The following is a 22,867-nucleotide window of genomic DNA, read 5'->3' as shown; positions in this document are numbered from 1 at the left end:
TGTACTTGAAAATATACAAACGCTAGTTAGAATTAGTTCGGGTTTTAAAGGAAATAAGTCCCATTAGAAGATGAAGCCTTAAAAAAAAAATGCCTCAAATCCAAGCTCTAAGACTTAGGGAGACGAATAACAATGACGTTCCAGACCGTGAGGGTAATTAAGGGAACTTCAACGACCGTACATTAAAATGTAAAAACCGACAGCTTTCCTCGCTACCACTAGAGGACCACTAGATGCAAATCCACTCGGCACCGTCCTGGGCACCAAAAGGCCTCAGGAATTTCAGAAATTAGTACAGAAAAACAGGACGTTGTCTTTCTTTTCTAACAGCTGTTAAGGCCCAGTAATTTACTTTCCTCTACAGTTAGTTTTCATTCCCCTGCATCCTTCTCAATTGTGCACACATTACACACGGTGACAGGAACCAAGACCAGTCGCTCTCGCCAAAGGCGAGACAGAAAGGCCCACACGTGGGCGGACACCGAGGTGATGGGGCGGGAGGCCCTGCAGTCCTCGTGCTTGCCTGGCTGTAGCATCCTGTAAGGTCGCCAGTGGCCATCGTGGGCCTAGGCACGCAGGAGTCACACGGCACGGCCCCGTACCCACCTGGCACTTGGTCGCATTCCGGAGGCCGGCTTTTCCCCGCCGGGCTGGTGAGAGCCGAGGTGCGGGCTGCACCCAACAGTGCAAAGGCCTCACCTCGCGACGCCCTACCTCGGAGAACGCCCTACCCGTGAGCGGAACTTACGTTTTCTTCCCTCTGCCTCCGGCGACGCCGCTTTTCATCACTTCCGGCGGTGCCTCACTCAAAAGCCGCCGGCCAGCAACTTCCGTCCTTCTAGCTGAAAGTGGAGAACGGAGGCTCGGAACGGCTGTGTAGCGCTTTCTCTGGAGTCGGTCGAGTTACAAGCGTCCCTTTCCTGCCGCGGGCGGCGTGGAGTCGGCTCGTGGGTCTCTAAGACCAGGAAATTGAAAGCTTCTTTGCGCCCCGGCGGCTGCACCCGGTGGCTCGGCGGCCGTCACCATGGTGAGAAGGTCGCCTCAGAAGCTCGCCACTTAGGGCGTCAGAGGTGGCGGGGCCCGGGGGCCCAGGGGCGCTGGGGTTAGCGGTGAGGGGTGGTAGGCGGAAGTGAAGTGCAGTTGAGGGAATGAGAGTGGGGTGCGCTCCGAGGAGTGAAAACAACTTCAGTCTCGGGCCATAGAGTGGGGTATTTGCCCGAGCACAGGCTTTTAGAGCCAGACAGGTTTCACTCTGTTAAATTCCTGGCTTCGCCCAAAGTTGTGTGACCATCAGTGCCAGAGCCTAGTGATAACTCTATACCGTAGAGTATAGAGGAAACCGAAGGTATGCCCTGCCACCGGCCAAGCAGCTAATGAATTGCAGAGCCGGGCTTATAGCCCAGATCTGACTGCCAGACCCTTTGTCTTTCTACCACATGTCTAATCTCTGTTTCTCTGCAAAGTGGCATTCCACATACCTTTTTCATGGTTGCTGCCAGGTGTATGTGATAGCAGTTGAAAACACCACACAAAATACCTAGTACCTTGTTGATTGTTACATAGCATTATTCTCCGTGCTGGAGTTGGCTTTACACCGTTGTTTTATTTTTGTAGTCTTAAAGTACAAATAGACTGGGGCCGCGTGTTGAAATAAAACAATATTGGTGTATAAGATAAAACAGGCACTTAAAAAGCAAAAGGGGATCCCATACATTGCTCATGAAACGCAAAATAGTACAGCCACCTTGAAAACAGTTGGGCATATGTCCACACAAAGACTTAAATGCAAATGTTTATTCACTAAGAACTGGAAACAACCCAAATATCCATCAACTGGTAAACAAATAAACAAATGGTGGTATATCCATAAAATGACTACTTGTCAAAAGAAATGAAGTATGGATACGTGCAACAACATAGGAGAATCTCAAAAGCCTTATGCTAAGTGAAAGAAGCTAAATGCAAAAGGCTACATACTGTAGATTCCATTTACATTTCATTCTGGGAAAGGCAAAAGTAGGACAATAGATATCAGATTGGAGATGGAAAAAGAGGATTGACTTCAAAGGGGAACTTTCTGGGGTGTTGGAAATATTCTCAATTTTGATTGTGGTGGTTACAGAGCTGTGTAGCTTGTCAAAACTTACAACTCTATATCTATACCTAAGAAGGGCACACTTCATTGTATGTATGTAAATTATACTTCAATAAAACTGAGTAAAATGTTATTAAATTTTTAAAAAGTATGATGATGATATTGAAAGACCAGATTATCAATGTTCAGAAGAGAGAGATCCTAGAATCAGATCATCCCTTTTGTGGTCCAGTGGATTTTGGACAGTTCTCTTCAATGAACAGTAACTTTCACTGAGTTTATTACAGATGTAAATCCTGACGCCTCATATCATTCAGGATCAAAATTTATTTAACTTACATCATGTGATTAGGCTTAACAGTGCAAGAGTTATTTAATCAAGTAATCAGTGGATGACCTAGGACCTTCTATACTTTATATGCTACTCAAAAGAAAGTATTTTAGGGCTTCCCTGGTGGCGCAGTGGTTGAGAGTCCGCCTGCCGACGCAGGGGACACGGGTTCGTGCCCCGGTCTGGGAGGATCCCATGTGCCACCGAGCGGCCGGGCTGGTGCGCCATGGCTGTTGGGCCTGCGCATCTGGAGCCTGTGCTCCACAACGGGAGAGGCCACAACAGTGAGAGGCCCGCGTACCGCAAAAAAAAAAAAAAGTATTTTAGAATAATTCTGTCAGTGATTTTTTTAAAATTAAAGTAACATTTCTTGCATCGTTATAGCCACAAAATGAATATATCGAGTTACACCGTAAGCGCTATGGATATCGTTTGGATTACCATGAGAAAAAGAGAAAGAAGGAAGGTCGAGAGGCTCATGAACGTTCAAAGAAGGCAAAAAAAATGATTGGTCTGAAAGCTAAGCTCTACCATAAACAGCGCCATGCTGAGAAAATACAAATGAAAAAGACGTAAGTGATCATTTATTTGTTGTACCAAGTTAGTCTTTTGAGTAATAATTATTAAAACCAATAATCCTGAATCTTTTTCATTCTTGATAGTATTAAGATGCATGAAAAAAGAAACACCAAACAGAAGAATGATGAAAAGACTCCACAAGGAGCAGTACCTGCATATCTACTGGACAGAGAGGGACAGTCTCGAGCTAAAGTACTTTCCAATATGATCAAACAAAAACGAAAAGAGAAAGCGGTAAGCAATAAAAATTGAAGTCTTTATTTTTGTTGCCGTTGTTCATGAGAATTATTTAAATACATATTTGAGGTTCTTAGTTGTTTCTTCAGTTAAATGGAAAAATGAAGTCCAACTATTCCATTATTTAGATGTTGAAGTCTTTGTAAGTTTCATTTTATATAAAATGTTTAAGTAATAAAAAAATGTGCTTTCTCACCGTGAGAACATTCAACAGGATTTAAAATTTTTTTTAGAATGCCATGCGTCTTTAGTTTTAAAAAATTATTTAAAACAGGTTCTTATACTTGACAACTCCTAATGTTGTGCTGTTGTGGAGAAGGATACAACTGCTTCTTATTTTTGCTGCCGTGCAGTGCCAAAACTGGTTAAAAAGTAGAATAGTGGAAAGCATCCTAAGTGATTTGACTTAGATAAAAATAGAGCAATTAAAAAAAAAAATACTTCTGGGTTGCACTTGGTGTCAAATTAAGTTAAATTCTGCTAAAAGCAGAGAAAAAGACATAGATACTATTTTTAAACACCTGTGGATAGACTGACAGAAATCTAGGTATCAGCAGAATATGCAGTATCTGCATTTAAAGAACTTAGTCTCCAGATTGGATTTTTAAAATCTTACTGCTTATTTTTTGATATGTAAGTATCAAAATTAGAATGGTAGAACTTTAGCACCAAAAGAAACTTCAGAGATTATCTACTTAACCCCTCTTCATTTTACAGATGAAGAGACTGGAATCTAGGACGTTGTAAATCACTCTTCACAGGCGCTTATCTGTGAAATGGTAGAGTTGCTTCTAGAACCTATGCCCTTAGTGATAGGTCCAGAATTCTTTCTACTGCCTTGCACTGCTTCCATTTTTTCATGGAATCTGCATTCTAGGGAGGTACAAAATATGGGGTGATGATTTCGTCTTACTAGTAAATGTAATCTAAAAATCCATTCAAGGTAGAAATATAAAGATACGTTAAGAGGTGGAGACAGTTTACAATAATCAGGACATGGAAGCAACCTAAGTGTCCATCAACCGATGAATGGATAAAGAAGATGTGGAATACAATGGAATATTACTCAGCCATAAAAAGAAATGAAATTGAGTTATTTGTAGTGAGGTGGATGGGCATAGAGACTGTCATACAGAGTGAAGTAAGTCAGAAAAACAAGTACCGTATGCTAACACATATATATGCAATCTAAAAGAAAAATTGGTTCTGAAGAACCTAGGGGCAGGACAGGAATAAAGATGCAGACGTGGAGAGTGGACTTGAGGACACAGGATGGGGGAGTGGTGGGCTGGGACGAGGTGAGAGAGTGGCATGGACATATATATGCTACCAAACGTATAATGGCTGGCTGGTGGGAAGCAGCTACATAGCACAGGGAGATCAGCTCAGTGCTTTGTGACCACCTAGAGGGGTGGGGTAGGGAGGGAGACACAAGAGGGAGGGGATATGGGGATATGTGTATACGTATGGCTGATTCACTTTGTTATACAGCAGAAGCTAATGCACCATTGTAGAGCAATTATACTCCAATAAAGATGTTAAAAACAAAAGGTGGAGACAGTCTTCCAGTTTTACCCTATTAACTATTTAGTAGTAAACTTAACTAGTTCCAATTAATTTCAGGAGACAGTGCAGATCTCTAGAAAAAAATTGAGCCAAAATGTTGGTTACACAAAAAAGTGAATCTACTACTTTGTACAACTAAAAAATATTTGACTTTTTATTCTCATTGTCTTTTACTAACAATATAAATTTTAACTGTGGCCTGTTTTAGGGAAAATGGGAAGTCCCTCTGCCCAAAGTTCGTGCCCAGGGAGAAACAGAAGTATTAAAAGTTATTCGAACGGGAAAGAGAAAGAAGAAAGCCTGGAAGAGGATGGTTACTAAAGTTTGCTTTGTTGGAGATGGCTTTACTCGAAAACCACCTAAATATGAAAGATTCATTAGGCCAATGGTAAGACCCTGCTAGAGTGCAATGGCTTAAATATCATTTCCTATGTTAAAACTGGATAAAGTACTTGACAGTTTCCTGAAATTCCTAAAACTGATAGAAAAGAACAGGTTGAAAGATGTTTTTAGGCTATTTTTGTTATTTTAAGTTATTGATGGAATTGGTTAGCACTCTTCCACTACTGTCAAGAATCTTCAGCTTCATAGGATATTTGAGATGAAAAAGAATTTTCATTACAGAGATTGTCAGTGAATCTTGACTTTTAAATATGACATATTAGAATCTTCATTTTCCACAGTCATTTTACTCATTGAACAAGTGATCTACTATGTGCCTGACACTTGTCTTTGAGAACAGTTAGAAAATGAGTACAATTGTTTTTTTCAAGAGTTAATTCCAGTTTAGTAAGGGAAGTATCTTAATGCTTTTGAAAATACTTAGTATGCAGTCATTGACAAAAGAGAATATTAAAATGGGACTTTAATTTCTGTTGACAGCAGTGATGGTCAAAACCAATCTCCTCTCCACCTCCCCAAATAAAATTGAAGATATATTTCTGCAGAATGTCTTTAAACAGAATGAATTAATCTGCCCACTGGATACCAGCCTGCTTACAAAAACAAAGAGGGGAAAGTTGGCAGTGTTACTCTAGCTCTCAACCTGAATAATTTTCAATGAATTAAAATGTTGTCAAACAGCCTGCTTCTATTAAAAAAAAAAGTTCTATTGGAACACAGCCGTGCCTGTTCATTTACATATTGTCTATGGCTATTTTTTTCTACAGAGTTTGAGCACAGTATTTGTAATAGAGACCATGTGGCCTGCAAAGCCTAAAATAAGAGCTTCACTATATGGTTATTCACAGAAAATGTTCACCCATCCCTGGATTCCATCATGGACTCCCCTTATTTTGACTGTATATTCATAATCTTCTAAATACATTTTGGTAATCTTAACAAGTTCTACAGGGAGAGAATATACTAGTCAAGGTGTTCTAGGCTTTCTGTAGTTTGGCAGATACGTTTCTTATTGTGAATTAATCATACGGCATTCTGAATGTTATGTAAGCTTGACAAATGAGTCAGTTACGAAGAATTTGATTTACTGTCATTTGCCCCCTTCCCCCCATACAGGGAAAAATCAAATTTAAAAGATTGCAAAGTGTTGTGGCTTCTAAAGTGCCTTCACCCCAGAAGACCGTATCTAGGTGACTGGGTGAATCTGGTCTCTGTAACAGAGATCTCTCTGGGCTCTCTCCAGTTTTTGACCAGTATTAACCATCAACGTAAAGAAAGCTGACAATCTTTCATCATGGAAGGTGGCTGAAGTATACAGACTTGGAATCAAGATACTTAAGTTTGATTCCACCCTCACACTATTTACCCTGGGAACAAGTTATTTAACCTGCTGATCCTTGTTTTTATCGTTTAAAAAAAAAATAGGGAGAGTTGTAAGGCTATCATGTTTAAATGGTGCTGTTTGTGAGCTCTAGCATAGTGCCTGGCATGTAGCAAGTCCTCAGGAAGTATAGGTAACTGGACAGGAGAAAATCTGAATATGATGCTAGGTAGCTGTTCCATGGTGAAAACTTTTCAGAAGTATGTGTTTGGGTTTTTCCCCTACATACTTTTCCTGTTAACTATGAGGTTTTTAGTCTGTAGAATTAATTCTAAGTATTTTCTTCAATGCCTTAAGATTAGACACTCAATCCTTTTGGGGCAGGGTGGGGAGATGATTGGAAAAGATAAGCAAAAAGGATCAATATTCATCATTAACATTTTCGACTCAAAACATTGTGTTTGACTTACTAGGGATTACGTTTTAAGAAGGCCCATGTAACACATCCTGAACTGAAAGCCACCTTCTGCCTGCCAATACTTGGTGTGAAGAAGAATCCCTCATCCCCACTATATACAGCTTTGGGTGTTATTACCAAAGGTACTGTTATTGAGGTGAACGTGAGCGAGTTGGGCCTAGTGACACAAGGAGGCAAGGTCATTTGGGGTAAGTACAATTTTGAATATGGGCTGCTAATGTTATAATCCTAAGATAGAAGTTTTTAAGTTGACATAAAGTATAGAGCAAATTTTAATGCAGTTAAACTTGATGTGAATCAGATTTAAATCTTTAGGAAGAACACTGTAGAGAGTTATGAATGCAGTTCTTCTTTACTGGTTTCAGTTACGTAAGGTTTACTACGTTGCTAGATATTTTTTTGATGCTTTTTATTTAAAAAGATATGAGAAAAGCAGATGGGAAATTGTAACTGAAAAACATTGGAAGAAAATAAATTGCCCACAAATGGGGGAAGGGAGGCAGACAGCGAACACTGTAGCCACACTATTTCAGTAATAATTAAAGCCTGAAATATATCATGCAACAATTTAAAATTTTTTCTTCATTTTCTTAGTTTTCTGCTTTCAGTACCCAGATATTTCTAAACTTTAATGTTCTTTGAAACATTAATGTTCTTTTAAACTGTATAGCTTCTTGATTGAATCTTCAGTATGAGTCATTGGCACATACTTCATGTTAGTTGACCTCGGTTGTTTGTTTTAAATAAATTTATTTTGGGGCTGCATTGGGTCTTTGTTGCTGCGGGCGGGCTTTCTCTAGTTGTGGTTAGCCGGGGCTACTCACTGCGGTGGCTTCTCCTGTTGCGGAGCACGGGCTCCAGGCGCGCGGGCTTCGGTAGTTGGGGCACGTGGGATCAGCAGTTGTGGCGCACAGGCTTAGTTGCTCTGCGGCATGTGGGATCTTCCTGGACCAGGGATCGAATCCGTGTCCCCTGCATTGGTAGGCGACTCTCAACCTGCGCCATCAGGTAAGTCCCTTGACCTCGGTTTTAAAATAGGTTAAACTGATTTGAAACTTAGTTAATACCTGATGCTTTTTCCAGCAAGAATCGTGTGGAAAAGGAGCATTGCTCAGGTCAATCCATAAAGGCTTGTTAATATAACATAGTAACAGAATGAAGCTAGCCACCATTTATAAAAACAATATTTATATAAAAATTGTATGGAGAACTCAAGCTTGGTCTTGAGTGATTTCATTTTATAAAATCTCATTTATATACTATGGTCGTCCATTTTTTCTTTCTTAAAAGTGGTAATTGTAAATAATTTGGGCAAAGATTATATGTATTCTTTAAAGGTAATATTTATTAGCTAACATCCCTCCTTTTTGTTTTGTTTTCCTTAGGAAAATATGCCCAGGTTACCAACAATCCTGAAAATGACGGATGCATAAATGCAGTCTTACTGGTTTGACAGCAGATACATACAAATAACTCCTTATAATTATTGAAGACTACACACCAATCAGGAAACCATTACTCTGATATTTCTGAATACTGCCAATCAGCCTTACATGTCTGCAGTCATCAAGAAAACTATTTATTCTATTGTTTTAAAAAAAAAAGATTAAAATGGCCTAGTTTTACAAATTGGTCTTTTGCGTCTGTTTAGCGTTTAGATGTTCATCAAATTGCATGATTAAAAAATCAATTATAGAAATATCCTACTTCATCAGTATCTGTATTAATAAGTGGTACTAAGCAGTGTAGATCTGTCATTGTTGGAAAAGCCAGTGCAGTCGAAAACACATTTTATCAAAGGTTTGTGCACACTTTACTGTGAGGAATAAGCCAAGAAACTTTTTGTCACATCTAAGACCTTACCTGAGGTCTCCTCCTCCTCACTGTAGATTATTAATCCTAAGAAATGTAGCATTAACACAGCATTTTAATGAGAATATAAAGTGTATGAGAAGGCATACTACACTATAAAGTTCAAAAGAACTTAGATAAAACTTTTTACTTCTAATTATTCCTATAGTAAGTCAGGGAATTAGTATTTTAAACATTTTCCCCCTCTCATTCATCATATATAATGCCATATACTTGGAACTGTATTTTCTACTCAAGATAGATACATGAAAAACATACCAACCAAAATGTTTATACTTTTAGCATTTCCTGTATTCTAAACTTAGGGTAGTGTATTTATATTTTTAAAGTGGTAAAAATTTAAGTAATTCTAGGTAAAATAGTTTTAAAAAGAAAAAGGCTGCACTGATGTCCTTAAAGAGAAATTTATTTGCAGTTACTTAGATAATATTAAAAAGGTCATGTTTTAGTCAAAAGCACATTTGTGATTTGAGTTATGTTTGTGACTTTGAGCTTTAGGGTGTCTATAATATTTATTTATAATCACATTAATTGTTTTCAATTCTGTTTATTTTTTTTTTAAGTCTGTCTTGAAAGTACAACCAACGTGATTGTGCCTTAAACGAAATCAGTGTCTAAACAAATTCAGTATCTAAACACATCTTCACCAATGAACTTAGGGGAAAGGGAAGGAATTTCAAAACACAGACCAGGAAACAATCACAAAATATAGGTTTAATTACTACTGTTAAAAATAAAAATAAAAAAAATTAGAAAAAAAGAAACTACCAAGAAAACAAACATAAGTACTTGAGTAAGTCTTGCTATTCTGAATAATGTAACATCTTTTCTAAATTGTATAAACACAGTAGAAGTTTTAGAACACACAGACACTAAGGAAAAGAAAGGCTAGTTCCTTGGGAATTACTATGCAGTATGATACAATTACTTCAGGATAACAGAAGCAGAACCTTCCTTACAATTAGATTTTAACAAATGATTTTGCCGCTAATAGAAATGGGGAATGTGTGAATGACAAATTTTGGAGGGTGAAAGAAAAAAAATCTACTGAAGGTAAGCACTGGATACAGAACTGAGGTTTGCTTATTTTTCACAACCAAAAATAAGCAAGTTAAACTATCTGTACAAATAAAGCTTGATACTAAGTATGCAAACAGAAGCATAAACATTTGTAACTAATCACACCCATGAAAGACTGGGTTAACACTTCAAACACGGTATTGCAACTAGTGGACATACAAGGCAGAAATTTCTAAAATACTGTTACACAGATGAGTAATGTTAGTATAAATTCTTTATTTACATTAAAATCTGTTTCAGTTTGCTGGTGTGACCAAACCTTAGAAGGTATAATCCCTAAGGGTAAATCAGAATATAAGAGCAGATATTTAGATACCAGGTAAAGGCTCAATTCGAGGCAATCATAAACCTTCAAGATATTTTTCTAAAGTCACTGAAACCATTTTAGGTGGTGTTCTGGTGGTCAGCTAAAAGTGAACCGTTAATCACTAGTAGTTTTTATCCTTGCCATGATAATTTTCTGCACTGAATGGAAACACCATGAATAGAGACACATTTTAAGTAGTAGAAGATTGACATTCTGTCATGCTATTTGATTTTATAAAAAATCATAATAGACCCTCTCACTGTTAAAAGTTGTAGAGGAACTTTATAATAAATTCTTAAATATATTTCTGTGATGTCTAGCAATTGAATAAACTTGAAAGTAGAACAAAAATTTTGCTAATAACTGCTTTATATTACACAAGGAAATATATATGTATTTACACAAACTGAACTGAACTCCCTTCTCCACAAATAAGACTTCTAAACAGAAAAAAGTTCACAAAGGACTATAGAATGTGACTGGACACTTAACAACTAGACTACCTGGTTGAAATCAGATTTCAGTCCTCTGTCATTCTCAGAGTTTTTCTAATGCCTTTTGCAAAAAGTACAAGTAATGTGATTAAGTTTTATTTAGATTCCTTATTGAGGATAAATTGTTATAAATTCTACACTCACTCACTGAGCATAGAACTCATTGTTACTGAACATGAAAGTTAGGTTTTTTTCATGTGACCTAACTTTCCTCTACCAACTATAAACTCCAAAATAACATTTTCTGTCAGAGATAATATGGACAAAAATTGTGTGCCGAACAGAAAGTTCTGAAACTGCTTAAAATGCACCTGCTGTTTAAACCAAACAAGTTTAACAAGTTTAAATTTATACTGCGAGTCCTTAGTGGTCATATAAATAAACGTTTCTTTTTTGTAAACCTCAGCAACTATATTCACACATCGAGTTGTCATTGAGTTAAACTACACCTTTTTAAAGAAAGTATTTTAAAGAGAACAATGAAGAATCCAAGTAAAAAAGTAGGTGTTAGGTTTTTAAATCTATTTTAAGAAATTAAAAATGGAAAGGTTAAGAATTTACTAAATCCTTATTTCCCTAATTGTGGTATTAACAAAAATTTCACAAAATGTATAAAACAGCATAAACATTCAACAGATAACACTAATATTAGTCATACTTATTCTTTCACTTGATTAGCATTTGTTGGGAAAACCAATGGCCAAAGTGCTTAATTTTCATTTAGAATGGAATAATCTGGCCTAACTGACCAATAATTAAAGAAAATAGTAGAGGATACAAGTATTCAAAGTTTTACACGAATAAGGAGGGTTTGCTATTTTGTCTGCTAAAGAGTTTTACCTCAACTTTAAATCTTCCTAAAATGCCAACATCCCAAAATAAAATTTAGTATTATCTGACTGTAGACTGAATAAACCTTCAACATCAATCCTTAGCACCTCAAATAATGACACAGAGTCATAACACATTTTTTTTCATGTAAGGACCAAGCAGTTTTAAAAACAATCTAAATGGCCTCAAAGCATTCTCAAACTTACATGAAAATTTGAGTACACATAATACTTCCAAAGAGTAGGACTGTTTTAAGATTCTCTTTGGATTCTAAGGATAACCATTTTGTTCATTTTTAAATAAATTATTATACAAAAATAAACAATTGAGGATGTTCTTTGTTTTTAGTTTACCCAGGCAAAGGCAACCACAATGTACACACAGGCTAGATTGTAACCTGTCCGCACAGAACAAATCAAGAGCGAGCAAGCCAAAAGGGACAAACGAAGCCTCCAATCTGATTTAAGCTCTTGTAACCATGGCTCCTAGAGCAGCTTATTCCTGCCATCTAGGTCTAAGATTGTGGGGCGCAGTTCCAAACCTACCAAAAATGGAAGCCAAGGGCATAAGCTGGCAGGCAGGCAAAAAGATCTTTTGACAGGAATCACTCCATGAGTTAGGGAAGTGGATGGAAGTGAGGGGAATATAATGAAGATTCTAGAATAAAGGCAGTGGCAGGATTAAGGAGAAGCCTTAGGAAGGGTTCTCACACTTCTAAAGTATACATGTTAACTGGGTGAGGACAAAAGTACAGTCCCCAGATTCAAATGAAATTTTAAATAATTATACGAGTGCCTACAGGCCAGAGTTAAATCCCTAGCAGTACTGTTAATATCAGATGTTATCAAGAGTGAACTGGAAACAGATTTTGTTTGTGCCTTTCCACAGACATTGAAGTCAAAGGAAGAAATTGCACCTACAACTAAGAACTAAGAGGCCAAAATACCACCTTCATAAACATTTGACCATAAATTTCCAAATTTGTGCTCTCATTTAGTTGAAGTTGCATTTATCCTAATTTACTGACATTTTTGTTTAAGCATGCCTACATTTTAAAAAATGGTGATTAGTTTTGAAATTTAAATCTTCTAGAACCTTCACCAAGATTACTATTAAAACCCTTAGTATAAAAGATTTCTGTGATCCTTACAATTGATGGAAGCCCTACTACTTTCACATTTTTTAATTTATATTTTGTGAAATATTAATGGTCAGATATCCCCAATTGCTAAAGAAAATATAGTATGATCTGGTTTCCCAAAATCGAAACATGGTTAATAAAAATAAAAAAAATTGTATTTACACAAAATAGCCTGAAAAATTAAAAAGAACGGTGAATCCTAGGTCCTACAGGGGAGGGAAAAGCGGCATCATAAATAAGTTCAAATTGAAAATTTGGAGTTTTTATCCTGTGCCCCATGCTATTTATTAACTGCCATATTTTAAAAACAACAATTACGTTACAAAGAAGAGGATTTATCATCCACATTTCTTCCTCATTCAGGTCAGCTTGGCTTTCTTCTTCGCAGGTCCTTTGTGCCCTTTGGCCTTTCTTCTTAAATTCCGCCTGTCGACCACAGGCACTTCCACTTCTATCTCCTCTGAGCTGCTATCCACAGTCTTCTCTGTTGATTGTGTCAACTGATCCAGTTGCTCAGAAGATGCTTCAGACTGCTCCTCTGACTGGTTCTTCTGTCCTGCATTCTGTGAAAATGGCACATCTTCAAGTTCAACCTCTATTAAAGAGCTCTGAGGAAGAGCTGGAGATGTTTCCTGGGGCTCAGCTACCCCCTCCTCACCCTGGTCTTCCAATGAGGCAGTAGTGTTGGGTGATACATTTTCAGGAATCGATTCTTCAGAAAATTCAGTTATCACGGAGTTTGGAAAACCACTGTCGGACCGTTCTTCATTTGGGATAGTAGCTACATTGTCTGAACTCCCAAAATGTGCTTTCTTTCTTGAAACTAGAGGCAGCCTCTCTTCAGTGTGCCCCTTGTCATCAGATGGGCCTTCATCTAGCAACATTTCTGAGTCAGTTACATGTGAAGTCTAAAAACAAAAAACCCGGTGAACAACTTTTGCAGTATAGTTCTTACATAAATTATTCTCAGACACTAATATGCAATGACCCTGAACCACATTTTAAAGAATTCAGTACTCACTACTTTTGTTAATCGTGTGCACATGTTCTGAATACAGCTCAATTTCTTCGAAACTGTCTTACATGATAATTTGGATTCATTAAGTTCTTGCTTTAAAGATGCAATAAAAGTAATGATTTTACCCCAAAAAGTACTTAGGGCACAAACTTTATGTCAAGATTCTTCAAAACCATGAATCAACTCAGTTTTTAGTTTCCTGGTGTTACTGGAGCCAGAACCGAGAATCCTGGGACTTGACACTGTGCTACCCCACTGAGTTTGACTATTAGGTGAAAGGTGAGGGCAGCGAAAATGTTATTCATGTAATTATGTGAGACACTAATAAAATAATGCGATACAAGAGTTTTTTACCCTTAAATTGGAATATTCAAAAGTAGAAATTAAATTTCCTTTTTGATGTGGCACCTATATATACAATGGAATATTACTCAGCCATAAAAAAAGAATGAAATCTTGCCACTTGCAACAACATGGATGAACTTAGAGGGGATTATGCTTAGTGAAATAAGTCAGACAGAGAAAGATAAAAACCATATGATCTCATTTGTATGTGGAATCTAAAAAACAAAACAAAATGAAAACAGACTCAGATAAAAAGAACAAATGGGAGGTTGCCAGAACGGAGGGTGTGAGGGGACTGAAAGAGGTAGGGGATTAAGAGGTACAAACTTCCAGTTACAAAATAAACCACGGGGATGTAATACATAGCATAAGGAATATGGTCAACAATATTGTAATAACTTTATATAGGGAACAGATGGTTACTGGACTTACAGTGGTGATCATTTCATAATGTATGCAAAAATCAAATCACTATGTACTACACATGAAACTAATATTGTACATCAACTCTATTTCAATAAAAATAAATAATTAAATTTCTTTCAAAATATTCCATCAAGTTTTCCCCACTAATCTAATCTGTCTCCCTAATTAAAACAAATTAAAATGACAGTACTGGTCACAGACTATGTAAGTAATAGGTATTCAAATATTTGGTAAATAATGCTTTACCCATTTTTCTAAGCATTTCCTAAATCTACAAAGTGAAACTCATTTTGTTACCGTAAGTCAGACGAATGAAGTTACAAAGATTTGAATTTTAAAAAACATTACTGATTGCATCTTCTTAAAACACCCAATGTAGTAAAATTTATTTTTCCTGAAGGACTGTACATGTTAAAGTAGAGGAAGATATATATCCCACACTGCCCTAGCCAAGTCAGCAACACTGGACACTATAACTATAAAAAATTAGGATATTTCTCCATTACCTTATCCTGTGCAACAGCCTCAGGAGATTTTGAAGATTCTACCACCAGTGGAACAAGATTCGTAGAGTCTTCACTGGAATTAAAAGACTGCAATTTTAATTCTTCACCTAACACTTCACTAGTGGAGTCCTCCTCTTCTGTTATAAGTGAAGTCTTAAGAGTATCATCCATTATCTCACCATTCATAGGCTCTGATTCAGATTCCTACACCATCGAGGGCAAAAAAAGTCAGGACAGAATTACAGATTAACTTACTTGTCATACAAGGTGGGTCCATTCTCAGTCGCCCTGTCATGCACCAGGACTCAAGATACATTCTACCACGTTACAGGACACAGGTTAAGGAACAGCAGAGTCAGTAAGAGAAAAGAATCCATAAGTACCCCAATTTCCCTCTGTTCTCATGGAGAAAAGACAGGACCAGGATGCTCTATGGACCCAGTGTGGGCCTGAGATTCAGTAAAGAGACCCTGCCTCCTTCTTTCTCTTCCTCCATATAGGGCAGTGACAGGAAGAACCTTTTCAGTAAAAAGCCACCAGAGAATGTCTAGATTTGGTGCCAGCTCTTTACAGAACATCAGCTGCTCAGCGCTCGGAATCCTTGGGGCCCCTGGGAAGTCACAGTTTAGCATGCAGGAGGAGGAAGCAGTAGCAGTCTTGTGGGAAGCTGAGTTTGGGTACAGCTTCTTGCTGGGAGGAGAGAGCCCTCAGTCTTAGTGAGCTCATTCTCCTGTCAACAAAGGGTCATCTTTGAACAATGCTGCTCCTTAAATCACATTAACATACGGAAAAGCGATTTGATAACACTTAAGTCTCCAATTTCTGAAACTCCTCCTCCAAGGTTTATCAATTTACAAGATTTTCATTAACATCTAATACTTCTAATTAATCCTAATGACATTCTAATAATTAGAGATCATTTTATTTAATTATCATTTAAAAAATTAGAACACTGGGCTTCCCTGGTGGCGCAGTGGTGAAGAATCCGCCTGCCAATGCAAAGGACACGGGTTCGAGCCCTGGTCCGGGAGGATCCCACATGCTGTTGAGCGGCTAGGCCCGTGTGCCACAACTCTGAGCCTGCACTCTAGAGCCCGCAAGCCACAACTACTGAGCCTGCATGCTTAGAGCCCATGCTCCGCAGCAAGAGAAGCCGCTGTAATGAGAAGCCCATGCACTGCAACGAAGAGTAGCCCCCGCTCACCACAACTAGAGAAAGTCCACTAACAGCAACAAAGACCCAATGCAGCCAAAAATAAAATAAATTTAAATTAATTAAAAATAAAATAAAAATTAGAACACTGATGCACTCAAATTTTAAGAAACAGACTTGGCTGGATTATATAGAACCCCTGAATTCATATAATGAATGCCTTCCTAAGGGATACTGAAATCACAGACTTAGAAAAATTAATCTGGCCAGAGAATATAAAGAATAAACTGCACACAGAAGGTAATTATAATAAAACTCACAAAAGGACCAACTACGGTAAGAGAAATGTTAAAAGGAAGGAAATGAGAAAGATATAGCAAAAGTTTTTATAAAAAAAAAAACCAGAATTTTGGTGAGTAGCTACAAGGGAGAAGCAACAGAAGAGAAAAACTCAGTCCTTCAAGTTCTAGGTTTGGGAACAATGAAAAATAAGAAATAGGAAAAAAGGCTCAATAGAGAAGTGATAGGAAAGAACAGAGATGTTAAAATTTAAGATGATAAAAGACATCTGTCTAAACAGAAATATTCAGAAGGCAAGTAATACTGAAGTCTGGATCAATATTGAAAATCTGGAGTTATTGGTCATCCCCACAGAGATGACCATTCAGCCATTAGACTAGATGCATTTTCAAAAGAGAAGAAAGTCAAGAACTGTGTCTTCTAGAATGTCCACAAATACAGGGGAAAAAAGCAGGAAGCAGAAGAGTCAAAAAGCAAATAAATAAAACCAAAACAAAACTTCAGAGAGGAAAACCAAGAAACCAGAACACAACAGTGTTAAAGCCAGGGTACTAAAGAATCCGGAGGAAGAGAGAGTAGTCAACCTAGGTAAGGAAACCCACCAGAATTGAGTGAAAGTGTCACTGGTGACCTACAAGAGTAGGTACTCACATGTATTGTTGGACAAAAGAAACAGGTTACATGAAGGATGTACAGTATAATCTTAAATTGAAAAAAAAAAAACAACCACAAAAATATACATTCCCGTAGACATCTAGAAGCATATAAATCCCTTTTTTAAAATATGTTTTGTGGCTTCCCTGGTGGCGCAGTGGTTCAGAGTCCGCCTGCCGATGCAGGGGACGCGGGTTCGTGCCCCGGTCCAGGAAGATCCCACATGCCGCGGAGCGGCTGGGCCCGTGAGCCATGGCCGCTGAGCCTGCGCGTCCGGAGCCTGTGCTCCGCAACGGGAGAGGCCACAACAGTGAGAGGCCCGCATACCGCAAAAAAAAAAAAAAAAAAAAAAAAAAAAAAGTGTGTGTTTCCCTAATTTTTACAAGAGAAAAAATGTCATTTAAAAATACAACTTCATGAAGTAGAGGAAACAGGAGCTAAATTGGAGCAAGTTAATAAATAAAATCAGTAATGCAGTTTCACTTGCTTAGCTCCTGGCTGGACTTGACAAACAGGTAAAAGATTTTTAAAGAAACTTAAGTATGTTTCAAAGAAGAAATAAGGAATCTGTAAGAGAGGAAAAGATTGAAGATATTAAAGAAAAAGGATAGGAAATAGAGAAAATGAAAAAAGAAACGAAGCCAGATAAAGAGTTTTTTACTCAGTCACAAAGGATTTTCCTCCTTGTTTTCTAGTTGTAAAAAAAATGAATTTAGTTATTTTTCTAGGAATTTGTAAATCAACTGTAGTCAAATACATATGTTTTTTCTGGACAACTAATTCTATCCTTCTAACCAAAATAGGGGTGCGATTTAGGGCTTGTTGGACATTAAGGCGTTCTAACTGGTTTTATAAGGTAGACCTCTTATAGTCACATTTGTCACTTCTTAAGTATGTTTAATTCTACAAATTAATTTGTATTTTAAATACACTGAGGGACATTACTAACTAAACATCCTCTATTTTATCTTTGCAATATGTCAAACTTTATAAACTCAGTTTGAAATATAAAATACTCGTAACTTTATCCTCTACTACCGGACCTTGCTTTAGACATATATGCTTTTTTTTTTTTTTTTAATTTATTTTGGCTGTGTTGGGCCTTCGTTGCTGCACGCGGGCTTTCTCTAGTTGCAGCAAGCAGGGGCTACTCTTCATTGCAATGCGCAGGCTTCTCACTGCGATGGCTTCCCTTGTTGCAGAGCACGGGCTCTAGGCTCACGGGCTTCAGTAGTTGCAGCACATGGGCTCAGCAGTTGTGGCTCGCGGGCTCTAGAGCGCAGGCTCAGTTGTGTGGCACACAGGCTTAGCTGCTCCGTGGCATGTGGGATATTCCTGGACCAGGGCTCGAACCCATGTCCCCTGCATTGGCAGGCGGATTCTTAACCACTGCGCCACCAGGGAAGTCCTGACATATATGCTTTTTAACATTAAATACAATTTCTACTAAGAGTCTAAAATACATCGTTATGCTTTTCTTACAATATATGACTAAGAAAGTTAAATTTTACTTCCATTCATTTTATTTAATAAGTGAATCTCCTACCTTTTCACCTTCTTGCTTTTCCAGGCCTGGCTGGGTTTCTGGTGCTGGTCGAACATTTTTATCACTACTTTCATCCTCAAATTCAATCACACTCTGTTCAGGTTCTTCTTCCAAGAATTCTTCTGAGCTCTCTGATGTTCGTGCAGTAGACTCCAATCTACAAAACCAAAAAAAACATTCTTACTTGTTTTATTAAAGATGAATATAAAATTTCAGGAATCTGTTAATAAAGTAACACTTTAGAGAATCAACTAAGTGTTGTTCAGACAACAACTTCAAATTTTATAGGTCCAAAACCAACCTCTTCATCTTCTTACAAGTTTGTTCTCTTTCCTACCTTGTTCTCCAGTTCGATCACCACCTTTTCAATTATGTAAACTAGACCTTTCTTTTACTCTATCTATATTGATTGGATCTTACTCTCCTAGGATGAGCATACATCTCAGCTTACCTGGAACAGTCCAGTTTACAACTTTTGTCCCTGGCATAATTACGGGCATCCCTCATTTTATTGCACTTTGTTTTACTGCATTTTGAAGATACTATGTTTTTACTAATTGAAGGTTTGTGGCAATCCTGTGCTAAGCAAGTCCACTAAAGCCATTTTTCCAACAGTATTTGCTCACTTCATGTCTGTGTCACGTTTTGGTAATTCCCACAATACTTTGAACTTTTTTTGTTATTATTATATTTGTTACAGTGATCTGTGATTAGTGATGGTTGATGTTACAATTTTAACTGTTTCCAGGTGCCACAGGTCACACATATGACCAACTTTTTTTGTAATGAATTTTTATATTGGAGTATAGTTTACTTACAATGTAGCGTTAGTTTCTGCTGTATAGAAAAGTGAATTGGTTATACATATACCTATGTCCAGTCTTAAGATAGCAAACTTAACTGATAAATGTTGTGTGTGTTCTGACTATTGAAACTGATTGGCCATTCCCCATCTCTCTCCCTCTCTTTGGGTCTCCCTATTCCCTGAGACAAAACAATACTGAATTAGGCCAATTAATAACCCTGCAATGGCTCTAAGTGTTCAAATGAAAGGAAGAGTCACACATCTTCTCACTTTAAATCAAAAGCTAGAGATGATTAAACTTAGTGAGAAAGGCACGTTGAAAGCTGAGATAGGTAGAAAGCTATGTCTCTTGTGCCAAACAGTTAGCCAAGCTGTGAATACAAAGCAAAAGTTCTTGAAAAAAATTAACGGTGCTACTCTAAGTGAACACACCAGTGATAAGAAAGCAAAACAGCCTTATTGCCGATATGGAGAAAAAGTTTTAGTGGTCTGGCTAGAAGATCAAACCAGCCACAACATTCTCTTAAGCCAAAGCCTAATCCAGAACGAGGCCCTAACTCTCTTCAATTCTATGAAGGCTGAAAGAGGTGAGGATGCTACAGAAAAGGAGTCTGAAACTAGCAGAGGTTGGTTCATGAGGTTTAAGGAAAGAAGCTCTCTCCGTAACAGTGCCAGGTGAAATAGCTAGTGCTGATGTAGAAGCTGTATCAAGTTATCCAGAAGATCTAGCTTAGATAATGAATGAAGGTGGCTACACTAAACAACAGATTTTCAATGCACACAAAAAACCCTATTGGAACAAGATGTCATCTAGGACTTTCAGGGCTAGAGAAGAGAAGCCAATTCCTGGCTTAAACTTTCAAAGGACATCCAAAATATATAAACAGCTCATGAAGCTCAATATTAAAAAAAACAAACAACCCAATCAAAAAATGGGCAGAAGACCTAAATAGACATTTCTTCAAAGAAGACATACAGATGGCCAAGAGGCACATGAAAAGCTGCTCAACATCACTAATTATTAGAGAAATGCACATCAAAGCTACAATGAGGTATCACCTCACACCAGTTAGAATGGACATTATCAGAAAATCTACAAACAACAAATGCTGGAGAGGGTGTGGAGAAAAGGGAACCCTCTTGCACTGTTGGTGGGAATGTAAATTGATACAGCCACTATGGAGAACAGTATGGAGGTTCCTTAAAAAACTAAAAACTGAATTACCATATGAACCAGCAATCCCACTACTGGGCATATACCCAGAGAAAACCATAATTCAAAAAGACACATGCACCCCAATGTTCATTGTAGCACTATTTACAATAGCCAGGTCATGGAAGCAACCTAAATGCCCATCAACAGATGAATGGATAAAGAAGATGTGGTACATATACACAATGGAATATTACTCAGCCATAAAAAGGAACGAAACTGGGTCATTTGTAGAGACGTGGATGGATCTAGAGACTGTCATACAGAGCGTAGTAAGTCAGAAAGAGAAAAACAAATATCGTATATTAACGCATGTTTGTGGAATCTAGAAAAATGGTACAGAGGAACCAGTTTGCAAGGCAGAAATAGAGACACAGATGTAGAGAACAAACGTATGGACACCAAGGGGGGGAAGCGGGGGTGGGGGGGGGGCAGGGGGGATGAATTGGGCGATTGGGATTGACATGTATACACTGATGTGTATAAAATGGATAACTAATAAGAACCTGCTGTATATAAATAAATAAATAAATGTAGCACAGCCACAGATGTATCCACCCACTTAAAAAAAAAGTTTCAAAGGACAAGCTGACTCTCTTGCTAGGCACTAATGCAGCTGGTGACTTGAAGTTGAAGCCAGTGCTCATTTACCATTCTGAAAATCCTAGGGCCCTTAAGAATTATGCTAAATCTACTCCATTGTCCTCCATAAATGGAACAACAAAGCCTGGATGACAGCACACCTGCTGACAACGTAGTTTACTGAATATTTTAAGGCCACTGTTAAGACCTATTGCTCAGGAAAAAAAAATTTCTTTCAAAATGTGACTGCTCATTGACAATGTACCTGGTCACCCAAGAGCTCTGATGGAGATGTACAATGAAATTCATGTTGTTTTCATACCTGCTAACACACCATGCACTCTGCAGCCCATGGATCAAGGAAGCATTTTGACTTTGAAGTCTTATTATTTAAGAATTACAGTTCATAAGGCTATAGTTGCCACAGATAGAGATTCCTCTGATGGATCTGGGCAAAGTCAATTGAAAACCTTCTGAAAAAGATTAACCATTCTAGATGCCACTATGAACATTCACGATTCATGGGAAGAGGTCAAATATCAACATCACCAGGAGTTTGGAAGAAGTTGATTCAAACCCTCATGGATGACTTTGAGGGGTTCGAGACTTCAGTGGAGGAGGTCACTGAAGATGTGGTAGAAATAGCAAGAGAATCAGAATTAGAAGTGGAGCCTGAAGATGTGACTGAATTGCTGCAATCTCAAGATAAAACTTTAATGGATGAGGAGTTGCTTATTGTGTATGAGCAAAGAGAGTGATTTCTTGAGATGGAATCCACTCCTGCTGAAAATGCTGTGAAGATTGTTGAAATGACAAAGGATTTAGACTATGACATAAACTTAGTAGACGAAGCCACATCAGGGTTTGAGAGGATGGACTCCAATTTTGAAAGAATTTCTACTGTGGGTAAAATGCTATCAAACGGCATCGCATGCTACAGAGAAATCGTTAGTGAAAGGAAGAAGTCAGCCAATCTATGTGGCAAAGTTCATGGCTGTCTTATTTAAAAAATGGCCACAGTCACCCCAACCTTCAGCAATCACCATCCTGATCAGTCATCAGCCACCAACATTGAGGCGAGACCCTCCACCAGCAAAAAGATTACGACTCATTGAAGGCTCAGATGACAGCATTTTTTTTTAACCAATAAAGTATTCTTAAATTAAGGTATGTACTTTTTTTTTTAAACATAATGCTATCGCACACTTAACAGACTACAGGATAGTGTAAAAAACTTTTATGTGCACTAGCAAACCAAAATATTTAATTTATTGTGATGGTCACTTTATTGCAGTAGTCTGGAACTGAACCTACATCTCTGAGGTATGCGTGTATTAATAATGCCCCTTTCATTCTCAAAAATTTCAGTTTGGACAATAAACGACATAGTTTAGTTCTACCTGTGAAATGCCTTTCAAACAAATACGTAACTTTATTCCCATTCTCATCTTCCTACTTCAGGCCCAATTCTCTCTGGACACTGTAACTTCTTCCCAACTCATGTTCAGACTTGCAATATATACATTCTTTAGTAAGGTTTTCAGAACTATGTTTCTTTTTTTTTTTTTTTTTGCCTGCATCCATG

The 22,867-nt window shown here is 37.8% G+C and overlaps 3 protein-coding genes across 9 annotated transcripts in view; 1 reads left to right on the top strand and 2 right to left on the bottom strand.

Annotated features, from left to right (window-relative positions):
* Window positions 1-738, bottom strand: part of GFM2 (GTP dependent ribosome recycling factor mitochondrial 2) — a 46,840-nt gene extending 46,102 nt beyond the window's left edge. For both annotated transcript variants that reach the window (XM_060009311.2, XM_060009310.2), the window contains exon 1: window positions 607-738. The gene's annotated coding sequence lies outside the window, so the exon portion shown is untranslated. The remainder of the gene's footprint in view (window positions 1-606) is intronic.
* Window positions 739-874: 136 nt separating this feature from the next.
* On the top strand, window positions 875-8,638 carry NSA2 (NSA2 ribosome biogenesis factor). Its single transcript, XM_060009309.1, has 6 exons — window positions 875-1,027; window positions 2,811-2,998; window positions 3,089-3,239; window positions 5,017-5,196; window positions 7,005-7,197; window positions 8,395-8,638. Exons 1-6 carry the CDS (start codon window positions 1,025-1,027, stop codon window positions 8,460-8,462), a joined length of 783 nt encoding a protein of 260 aa, XP_059865292.1. The 5' UTR covers window positions 875-1,024; the 3' UTR covers window positions 8,463-8,638.
* A 637-nt stretch (window positions 8,639-9,275) lies between these two features.
* FAM169A (family with sequence similarity 169 member A) overlaps window positions 9,276-22,867 on the bottom strand; it is a 65,694-nt gene continuing 52,102 nt past the window's right edge. For 5 of the 6 annotated variants that reach the window (XM_060009303.1, XM_060009306.1, XM_060009305.1 and 2 more), the window contains 3 exons: window positions 18,683-18,839; window positions 15,030-15,233; window positions 9,276-13,642 (listed from right to left, as the gene is read on the bottom strand). In XM_060009303.1, the coding sequence (XP_059865286.1) occupies window positions 13,094-13,642; window positions 15,030-15,233; window positions 18,683-18,839 (910 nt within the window). In that variant the 3' untranslated portion in view covers window positions 9,276-13,093. The remainder of the gene's footprint in view (window positions 13,643-15,029; window positions 15,234-18,682; window positions 18,840-22,867) is intronic. The other variant, XM_060009307.1, reaches the window with a different exon arrangement.

This window comes from Delphinus delphis, chromosome 3 (assembly GCF_949987515.2).
Source record: "Delphinus delphis chromosome 3, mDelDel1.2, whole genome shotgun sequence".
NCBI lineage: Eukaryota > Metazoa > Chordata > Mammalia > Artiodactyla > Delphinidae > Delphinus > Delphinus delphis.
The sequence above is the reverse complement of the archived record's forward strand: the minus strand, read 5'-3'. Positions and strand labels throughout refer to the sequence as shown.

Excerpts from the sequence above, each read along its gene's own strand:
- NSA2 (XM_060009309.1), top strand. Across the intron at positions 3,240-5,016 it reads AAAAACGAAAAGAGAAAGCG|GGAAAATGGGAAGTCCCTCT; the intron begins GTAAGCAATAAA and ends GGCCTGTTTTAG. Across the intron at positions 7,198-8,394 it reads AGGAGGCAAGGTCATTTGGG|GAAAATATGCCCAGGTTACC; the intron begins GTAAGTACAATT and ends TGTTTTCCTTAG.